Below are 10,954 nucleotides of genomic sequence, written 5' to 3'. Positions count from 1 at the left end.
ACACACACACACACACACACACACACACACACACAGAAGGATGGAAACACCCTCGTCACAGAGCCGTAACCATGGAGAAACCAGGAGAGAGCTGACAGAAATGAGCAGAGAGGTGAGGAGAAGATGAAAATGGTTTCGTGGCAGAATGGCCCTCTGCGATCGGAAGATTGTCGGTTCGAGTCCCTGAAGAATTTGAGCTGGGTGGACATCTTTGTGCGAGAGTTCATCCTCGGCTTCAGAATTAGTAGTTTTTGGAAAAACGTTTCAATTCAACATCACACTTCCTATTCACAATTTCTCTAGAACTTTCAACTGAATCCTCTTGCCGATGTGGTGTACATCCTGGCATTTCTCGCATACACACAATCCACATACTATGCAGCGGGAACGCAGAAGTTTGTTAGTTTGAGATTTCAAACACAGCCACGGTCTTCTTCAGATGTCAACTAGCCTCCAGAAACAACAGTCTCACCTCAAGGTCCCTTTAGTAGCTCTTCTGGAGCTTTCAATCATATCCCATGATCTTCATCAGCGGGTAACGTTTGCGGAGCAACTGGGCAAAAAATGAATATCTAGGAAATCTACATTTCCGTGGCAACTGGGCAAACTCTGTCTGCAGATGAAGATCATGTAGTGTGATCAAAAGCTACTGAAGAAATCTGGGTACTGCAGTCTGGATTGTAAGGCCACCCGAGGTAACAGTTTAGTTCCGTTAATGGGTTATTGTGTGAAATAAGACGTGCTGCAGCTTTGAAATAAAACACCGATGGTCTGTCTTTGTTTTGCAGGATCAAGCATGAGAACATCGTGGCACTGGAGGACATCTACGAGAGCCCTGACCACCTCTACCTGATCATGCAGCTGTGAGTTTAAGCCTCGTGTCTTTTTTTGTTGTTCGTTTGCTCTCTTACGTGAGCTTTTGGGACTGTTGATCAATCTAGCTGATGAGAGACAAAAGGGCCCGAAATCATCCATGCGTCCCTGGGAGATCATTCAATCAGGTGGTCTAGTGACAGTAAGTTGTATGCTGAAACTTAAAGGGGCAATCCACTGATTTTACATGTTGTGTTCAGTATACGTGTCATAAGAAGTACTACTTATCCTGTGAAAACTGTTGCACTTATCTGTGCAACTTGTCAACATGTACACTAAAAGCAGGTTCCTCTGGAAGGAGAAGTTCAATGTGACTGCATGCTGACTTAATAATCAGGAGAAAGTTGTGGTTCTCACAGCGTTTCTCTATTAAACCTGCAGAGCAGTATGACTCAGCATCGAATTATGCTATCTACTTGCATTATGGGAAATGTAGGATTTTTGGACGTTGTTGGAGCTGGAAACATACTAGACACAGATTATAGTGTTGGGATTGTTCAATTTTGAGGTGAGTAATCACTGGTGAAAGAAAAAAAATCCTTTCATCCTTTTAGATTTTTTTTTCTTTTTTGTCAAAACTTTCTGTTTATTGTATTTTTGGTGATATTTTCTATTTCTAAAAATGGGAACATTAGAACTTTCCTGGAGAAAAACCACAAGAGCAATATCTCTGTTGAATACAGAAATCTTAAAATCACAATGTTTTCTTGAGTTATTCATAAAACACTACATATAAATGAGCCAGAGACTCATAACTCTCCATCTCTGTCTTCCTCACACGTTTAATCTTATTGTTCTGTCCGCCCACCCATCACCACGTACACATACACACACACACTCTTCACTTCAATGACAGCTCCACTGAGACGACAAAATCTCACACACGCACAAACAGCCCACCCGTCCACACACACACACACACACACACAACACAATACATCGGCAACATCTGCGCTTTGATGGTCAGCTGTAGGGGGAAGCAGGGGGTGTGTGGTTCACCCATGGGTGCCCTTACTAACCTCCTCTGCAAGGTTACTGCCGCTTGCATAAGAGGAGAAGTTGGCCGGGCAGTTTGGCCCTTGTACTGGAAAAATTTCAGTCAAGTTCAGGTGGAAGTCATGGCTGCGGATTACACAACAAGGGCTATGTTTACAACCCGGCGTTCATGCATTATCTTGTCTGCCTACCACACGAGGATCCTTCTGCGTTAGCTCCGGTCAAAATACAGGAAGTTGAGAGTTTTGTTTTGATAAAAACAACCTTTTCTGGTTTTGTTTCAGGGAATAGACTCTTAAGCAAAAGCTAATATTTTACTTTTGAATGAAAAAATGTACTTCTTCCTTTTCTTCGAGATTAAACCATTTCATTGCATTTTCTGTGCTCTAGTTCTGGAGTTCATGTAGCAGCTGTATGTCATAATCAACAGAAATGGAACTTGGGTGATTGTTTAAATTTGCTGATTTTAGCCTGAATAAGAATTTACATTTTCTTTAGATTGGGATGATGGATCAGTAAGCTTTAAATGGTCCACAAATGGTTTACAGAAAACACTGCATGATATATTTTAAAAAAAGACTAGCTCAAGGCTACAAAGGCTTACAGTGAATCACAAGTTGAATCGTAACGACTGTGGAGGAAAACTGCTGTTAGAGACAGAGATCTACCGTAGCTTTAACAGGTTGCTGCGCAGTAGTATCATTCTCAGTAATAGGTTGATAAGATCTGGCTCCTATATAGGTTACTGTGACATAGTTACGTCAGACCTCATCTGATAAATTGAAGTTTTAAGCGACATCACTGGTATTTAATGGTATTTATGTTCAGCACTAGTGACATTTTCAATCCAGGCTAAAGGCTTTCATCTAAAGAAGCTGCCGTGCTTCTGCTGCAGATGTCAGGCTTAAGGAAATACAAACATTATTTCCCTGTAAACGTATACAACATTATCTGTGTGACCTTAGCTAATGTTAGCGACCATAAGCTACCAGTCATACCAGACCAAATAAGGCTGGAGCAGCAAAACACTGTCTTGAATTGAGCAAAGTTAATTCAACGAGGCCAAATTTCATTCGTCCAAAATGACTTCCTGTAATTATAACTTTTCTGGGGCAAATTTTCATCTGTAGCTAGCTAAGCTGACAGTAATGACAATGGATGACTGAAGGAATTATCAGAAAAGAAATTGTCACAATGAGCACTAGGGTTGCAGGTTTACACCCGAAATGATAAACCTAATGAATCGTGATTATTCATCGCGATCATTTATAGATTTTAGGAAAAACATTTTTAGTGGGCATTTAAATAAATGGAGCACTACTTTTATTTTGATGTTGTGCTACATTGCTGCTAATGTGCAGACGTGCAAAATGAGTAATATACAGTATATCACGGTTCTACTATGGACCGCTGGCACAACATTCAGGAAAGTTTCTCACTGTCGGCAACCTCCGGTTCTGCCGAGTGAAGCCGATGCTGAAGTGTCTTAAATCCTGCATTCCCTCTACTGACCAGCAGGGGGCGACTCCTCCGGTTGCAAAAAGAAGTCTGATTGTATAGAAGTCTATGAGAAAATGACTCTACTTCTCGATTTATTACCTCAGTAAACATTGTAAACATGAGTTTATGGTCTCAATCTCTAGTTTCAAGTCTTCTTCAATACAGCATGATGTTCATTTAGTAAATGATGGTCCATTTAGAGTCAAACAGACCATAAAGCAGGGGATGCTTTAGGGCGGGCATACTGTGATTGACAGGTCACTGCCGTTACCAGAGCCGTATACGGCGTCTCTACGTCACTCCTCCGCATTCCAAATATGGTAACTTCCATCAACATTGCGATCCCCAAAACTCAAGGCTTCAAAACGCCATTCCACAAACCAACGGGTGACATCACGATGACTACGTCCACTTCTTATATGCAGTCTATGAGTGCAGCTGCATGACGGTTCCCCAACAGTGAAGCCAAAACATATTGATCGCCCCCCCCCCCCCCCGGTGGCTGTCTGTTCTCGATTTGATGTGCAGTGAGATTTTTTTTTACAAGCGGAGCACGCTTTTCCAACGTCAATATCCCAGTCGATCATGTTCCTTTAATTGCGGTGACCCAAAATCGTGATGATATCCGAATAATTGAGCAGCCCCAGTAAGTAAGCACACAGGTTAATCGTGTGAATTCAGCCTTTCACAGAGCCGAGGTTCCTCCAACGCGTCTGCTGAGAAGCACCTGAAATCCTCTGTTGGCCAGACTGCAGTCAAAGGTTTTACTCCGATTAAGCTGTTTACCTTCAATAACGTTAACCTTTTGACGGAGTTTCCTGTAGTCATGAATAAATCAATTAACGGTACTTGTGTTGGCGGGCCGGCTGCCACCACCTTGTTTGTCAGCTTTACTTACGCTGGGTAACATGAGAAGGAAGTGATCGTCCCTCCTCAGTCTTAACTTAACTGGTAAATCATTTCCAGACATTATTAAAGGGAGATAAAAACGCTGATGATTTTTCAATTGGGTCCAGATTTAAGAAATATAATCTCATGACTTTGAGTAGGAGCTTTACATAAATGTCGCTTTCTGTCTCTGAGCTGCAGTTAAGTTGATGTACTTCTCTCTGCTGGGCTGCATATACAGGCTGTCAGACTCAATAAAACATCTTCTCAAGGGGTTTTGACCTGCTGCCTCATTTCTACTGCTTTCACCTCGCTTTCAGGGCAAAAGACAGTTTTCATTCCAACAAAGCGTGACAGAGACGGTAACAGGAAAGACCCCGCCTCTGCTCCTCTGTCCCCCTGTACACCCCCCCCATCCCTGTATCTTTTCTCTCCTCTCTCACCACCATCTGCTCTCTGCTCCCTCCACTTCACTGCTTCCTTTCCTCCCCTCTCGCACCTTATTTCCATCGCCATCACCTCTCGCCTTTCGCCTGCACGTTTTTCCTGATCTTTTTTTTCTTTTTTCTTTCAAGTTCCATCTATTCATGGATGTGGCTCGGTTGCCATAGTTACAGGGTCAAAGTTAACACCTGCTTTATAGCATTTCATTGGGACCTTGAGAATTGCAGCAGGTGGCATTATCAGCAGGAGAGATTAGTTGTGCTGTTGTTTGTGTGATATTATTTTACTTATTCAGACAAGCTTTTGGATAACCTTTCTGACTGTTACAATTCATATTTGCTGTGCCACTCCTCATTCTATTTGACTAACATTTTCACAGTGCTCTTTTAAGATTCTGCATCATCTCATGTTCAGACAGAGAGAGAGAGACGCTGTGTTTAAAAAATAGAAGGCTCTGTGTAAAAGCATCAGAAGAGAGAGCGGTTCAGGCTCCCTTTTTCATGTGGCCTCAGCGCTGCAGGCTGTTCTCCCTTATGCTGTACACAGCAGCTCCGTCACTCTACAGCTGATCTGCTGAAACAGAGAGAATCTGTGTAGCTGGTGACGGCAATCTGTCATCAGTGCCTCAGCAAGCGTGTAGCAGAAAGCGAGGCTTTTCCAGACCAATCGCTACTGTAATAAGTAACATTTGTTCTAATTATGTTCATTTACCTGAGATGTCAGTCTTTAGTTATTTTTTCAGCACACACGAATCTCATTTATTTATTTATTTAAAATGTTTTTGGTGTAAATGCGGCGTGGCAGATCGATGCAGTCTGGCAGCGCTTCCTTCGCTCCCGTTCATCACAGCCCGTCTTACGTCACCTCCACCGCAGGGAGGCAATCAGTCGGCGCCGCTATGAAAATCGATGCAAACGAGAGCAACGTGGGCTTTATATTGATGCCGATTGTGTTGCGAGAGGCATATTAGCAAAAAAGCGAAAGCATCTGTGGTGTAGTAAGTATAAACAAAAGTATGCAGCATCTGACACTTAGAAAGGTTACAAAAAGATAGACCTGTGGTATCATCTTTTGATTCTTTATGATATAGTTTTAAGTGTGTTTTTTATTTATTGCATCGCCTTTTGTTTTCGTGCACTCACGGGAAACCTAAAGCAGCAGGTGGGCAATTTTTGGGGTGAAATTACATCTTGACAAAATGATCAAACCGTCTGGTCATTTTACAAAATTCCGTCGTTCAAATTAAGGATTTCAGACAAATTGCAATTTTAGAAAATAGTTAAAATGATATTTATTAAGGTTTTTGTGTGATAAGCATTCATGGGAACAAACATCAACTGGATCAAAGAAAAGCAAAAGTGCAAGTGCAGCCTTTGAAGCGGTGGGGCAGCTGTGATTAGTTAGTCAGGTCCCTAGACTGTAATGGCTCTTCATCTCTGCCAAGGCGAACAGCATGTATCACACACACACACACACACACGTGCAAATAAGGCTTTCTGTCAGCCATGATGCACAACCGTCGCCTCGAGACAGCGATGCGGCCGCCTGCCTTTAAACAGATGAGCTGACGGAGGAGAGATGGATGTTGGGATGGTGAAAAAGGGAATGCCTGAAAATTCATCTGTAGCTGTAGAAAACAGGGACGACTCTACCCCCAGAATCAGATGACTTAAAATGTAAATGTGCTGAACCCATAATGTACACGATGATTTAAAGCACAGGTGTTTGCACTTATTCCGGGTAATTCGACTCCTCTCCGGTTGAAGAGGGAACAGTGTGGACATTTTGACATGTCAGAAGGAAAATCACAGGTGTAAATAAGACAATTACACACGCTGGGTTTTGTTTACGCTCGTGTGCGGTACTCTGTCCTGAATTGAAACTGTGCCGCTCAGATTTGGAGCCGACCCACTGAAAGCGCAGTCTGCCCACACAGCGGTCAGAAGAGCTTTAATCAGCCTCGATAAGTGGAAACACCTGGACAGAGGGTGTGGAGGGCCTTAAAAGGTCACAGCAAAAATAAAAAACATAAAACATAATTTTATTGTTTTTTCCAAGAAGATTTTTCTAAATGCAGAAATTGTCGAGACCTATTCGCTTTATGCCGGCCCGTCCATTTTTTTCGCTGCTGGTCTGAACGCCTCCGGATTAGCGCTGTTAGCATTGAAAACAATGAGGGATATTTGGGAACAAAAAAACAACAATCGGATGGTTTTACATTACATTACATTACAGTCATTTAGCAGACTCTTTTATCCAAAGCGACTTGCAATTTAAAAACATCAGCCATCAGTGACTGGGAGGACAACATGTGAAAATGGCCTGGACCTTTTTGAATTACTTTGTAGCGTCTCTGTGTGTAGATGTAGCGAAGCTTATACATCTGCTGGTTGGAATCGGCATACAAAAGCACATTTCGACAGTTTTTTTTGTAATAATTGGAGGCAGACAAAAGTCTGCACAGAGGGTTAATGTGTATAAATATTAGTTCATCTAGAAAGCGAATTAAACCAACCTGTCCATCTGTCTGATAGCTAGCTACTAGCTAGCTATTGCCAAATCAATGGTTCTTGATTAATTTTATGGTTAAACATACATTGGAGACCTGTGTCTTCCCTTCTGGCAGTGAGAGTAACTACAAAAACACTGTCGACATGTGCTACATATACAGTCAGCAGCTCCTCTCATTTCCAAAAACAGCGGAAATTTCCAATTAGGTGTTGTTTTGATAAACTTTCTAAATGGTGACTTTCTTTCCTGAAAAATGATTACAACTTAAGAACGGCTTCTTTTAAAGATTTAATTTTTTTTGCAAGTACAGGATGATGACTCTTGCGACGTTAAGAAATGTAATCGTACTTCCGCTCTAAGACGGTAGTACAATTACAAAATGGCGCCATGTGAAAGAGCCCTTGTTGAGATGATTATAAGAATAAGGTCAATACCACGCAGGCTTAGAGCCGCACAAACGGCATTTTCTCATCTATTAAATGAGACGCACTGCATTCTGGGATTGTTATCAGAATTGGAATACACATGCCATGGCCACTACTTTTTCCGTTCCATTGGGAAATTTGTGATGGCCCGATATCGGACACACATTTTACACAGCGAACAGTAACTGTAGTGCTCTATAATAAATAGGGGGCGATTTTGGCCGGGGGACATAAATATATTGTAAGGATGCTGTGACCTTTGACCTCCTGATATTGATTATTGGATCGAATGAATAATGGTTAATTTGACAATCCCTCAGCCTTATTTTACAGGCTGCGTGTACATATATGCATGTGACATCGTGTTTAGTGTGTGTACTTGTACGTGTTTAACTTTGATGTGTGACCTTGTATGTTTATCTCTGTGTTTTTCACGAGTGTCTCTGTGTGTATGCGCTTGCTTTTAATATGTTTGTGTGTGTGTGCGCGGTCCTGCCCTCACGTCTGCGCTTGTGTGTCTGTGTGCTCTTTGTGTGGCTGCTCCTGTCTGATTGCCATGGTCTCCTTATGCAAACGCTTACGCAACCATGCAGCCTGGTGGCTGATCTCCCCTTTTGCAGTGCGTGTGTGTGTGTGTGCGCGCGTCTGTCTGTGCTGTGTGTGTGTGCGTGTGTGTGTGTGTGTTTGTGTATTTGGCCCTTTCCTGTCATTCCCAGAAACGACTGCCCCTGAAACCGAACATGTCGCTGCCCTCTTTGAAGAGTCAGAGGATTAGCAATTAATTCTAATCTTTTTTTTTTTTTTTTTTTTTTTTTTTTTCAGGAACTTCATTAGAGTTTAACTTCCACAGGCTCTAATCTGATCTGTTGCCGTGACGACGGCCCACAGATACGCTGTGCGACCGCACGCGCACGCCTTTGTGCATTCTTGTGTGTCTGTGCACATTTGTGGCCACTAGTGCGTATTAGTGCATGTGTGCATATGCCTTCATTATGCTTTAATGCACAAAGTATAAACATGCAGTAAAGAATACTACAAGGTGTGTTGGGTACTACTACTATTAATAGTACTACTAGTAATATTACAAATACTGCCACTGTGTTGCTTACTTATGTCGACACATCTTGTATGGCAAATAGTCCACATTAACATCCAAACATTTAGATGAGATGACATCGTGAGGTGAAGGAGGAGGTTATCCTCCAGCAGGGGGAGCTATGCATCCGTACAGCAGAAGATGAGCACGTTCCCATCTGCTCCGACTGTATGTGCGCATGAACAAGTCATTACACGTGGTCTGGAGTCATAAAACATCAAACTAAATATTGAAAGAATCTGCCAGAGGGGATGGACTTTGAAATGTGCTTTTTATCTTTTTTCTGGGGTCAAATGTGAGTTTCTTCTTTTACCAGCATTGATGGGTTCCATTCTGTCTGCACGCTGTAAGTGTGTCAGAATGTTTTTTTATCAACTTGGCGGGAGCTTTGACTCCTTTCAAGAACAGGTTTTGCTTTGAAAATTGAGCTAAAAGTACAAATTTCAGTTTTTCTTTCTATTCAAATTTAAGGAAAATTGTCATCATTTGAAGTACACACCACCATATGCATAACATCTGAGTTTAAACGTTTACTTTCTCATGCAATCAGAGCAGTTTGATCTGCATTTGCATGTCTCACAGTCCCTGCAACACCCAACGTCATAGTTCTACTTTGAGAGGGCACAAACACTGAGAGCTGAACTACCAAAACCAGAACGGTGTTTTTGAGAATCGATACGGTATCACAAAACATAATATCGCGATTTTCTATTTTCTTACACCCCTGCTTTCCAGGAATATGGGAGGATGCATTTTCCAACTTTTATCACACTTTGCAAAAATAACATGAACATGTTACACGGTATGCTAAACGCTGCAGGGTATTTGAGTACTTTGTGTGTGTATAAGTGTGTGTGCGTGTGTGTGTGTGTGTGTGTGTGTGTGTGTGAGGGAGAACATTACTCACAGCTTCCACACGCTCTTGGCTGGAAACATCCACAGCTCATAAATTACCAGAAATCTTGACCCAGCAACACCCCCACCCCCCGGCCTTTTACCGGTCACTGCCATGTGTGTGTGTGCATGCTAATGCTTTTTTTTAACAAACATACACTGACACACATAATCTCCTTGCCATTCCGCAGCGTGTCCGGCGGCGAGCTGTTCGACCGAATCGTGGAAAAGGGTTTCTACACGGAGAAGGATGCGAGCACGCTGATCCGACAAGTCCTGGACGCTGTGAACTACCTGCACAAGATGGCCATCGTACACCGAGACCTGAAGGTAGGTCTCTCTCTCTCTCTCTCTCTCTCTCTCTCTCTCTCTCTCGCATATACACACACACACACACACACACCCCTCCTGTATTTTACACCACACGAGCAGTTTGTTCTTATTTGATAGGCAATGATTTACTGCAGCAATGAGTGCAGTAGCTTGACACATGCAGTGCATTGTGGGTCGGTGTTGCGCGTGCCGGCTGTTAGAAGAGAGGGGATTGGTCAGAGTGGCCTCCATAAAAGAGGGTTGCGTCTCTGACCAAATAACCATGGATTTAAAAGGAAAATGAAAGCCATAAAAATGACATAAAACCACTTGATTCTCTCTTTCTCTCCATCTCCCTCCTCCAGCCAGAGAACTTGCTGTATTTTAATACCCAAGATGAGTCCAAGATCATGATCAGCGACTTTGGACTCTCCAAGATGGAGGGCAGTGGCGATGTCATGTCCACCGCGTGCGGCACGCCGGGATATGTGGGTACGTTAGCCAGTCTTCCCTGGCCTCTCCTTCTCCTTCTTTTTTTTCCCCCTAAAAAAACGTTAGTATCTAGGAAAGGAGATAATAAACTGTTTAATAAAGGCTTGCTGTCCTAAGGGCTTTCCACTCTCTACACGGCACACGTGTGATAACAAGGGCAGATTTGCCACTTTAAACTAAACTCAATTTTGAAGCAATGGGTCCTTGATTTCAGACGGAGGTAGACAAAAGCCGGTTTTGCAGACTTGGTTTTTGGGTCCATAGCAGCCGCGTCGTGGTTTGGCGATGGGGGGCATAGCTGGCCCATGTTTGTATTTCTCATTATGCCACCACGTGTTAGTGTGAATACGAACCGAGCTGTCTCCTTTGTTTTCTGCAGGCATTGATCCAACAACACGCATGAAAAATTCAAAGAGCGGATGTTGTTAGCATCTGACACCATTTATGTTTCCTGCACCGTCTTTGTGATCTGGTGCTGTGTGTGTGTGTGTGTGTGTGTGTGTGTGTGTGTGTGTGTGTGTGT

General features: G+C 42.8%; 1 protein-coding gene across 1 annotated transcript; it reads left to right on the top strand.

The window, feature by feature from the left end:
- The first annotated feature begins 14 nt into the window (after positions 1 to 14).
- LOC116377653 (calcium/calmodulin-dependent protein kinase type 1D-like) lies at positions 15 to 10,948 on the top strand. The gene is made up of 3 exons (XM_031839334.1): positions 15 to 863; positions 9,819 to 9,957; positions 10,305 to 10,948. Exons 1-3 carry the CDS (start codon positions 856 to 858, stop codon positions 10,545 to 10,547), a joined length of 390 nt encoding a protein of 129 aa, XP_031695194.1. The 5' UTR covers positions 15 to 855; the 3' UTR covers positions 10,548 to 10,948.
- Positions 10,949 to 10,954: the final 6 nt, after the last annotated feature.

The sequence above is a fragment of the Anarrhichthys ocellatus genome, unplaced genomic scaffold (assembly GCF_004355925.1).
Source record: "Anarrhichthys ocellatus isolate YVR2014 unplaced genomic scaffold, GSC_Weel_1.0 scaffold1505, whole genome shotgun sequence".
NCBI classification, from domain to species: domain Eukaryota; kingdom Metazoa; phylum Chordata; class Actinopteri; order Perciformes; family Anarhichadidae; genus Anarrhichthys; species Anarrhichthys ocellatus.
Note: the sequence above shows the minus strand (reverse complement) of the source record. Positions and strands in the feature narration are given on the sequence as shown.

What these genes read in the sequence shown, in the direction of transcription:
- LOC116377653 (XM_031839334.1), top strand. An exon ending in TCGTACACCGAGACCTGAAG is followed by an intron (nt 9,958 to 10,304) that starts GTAGGTCTCTCT and finishes TCCCTCCTCCAG; the next exon opens with CCAGAGAACTTGCTGTATTT.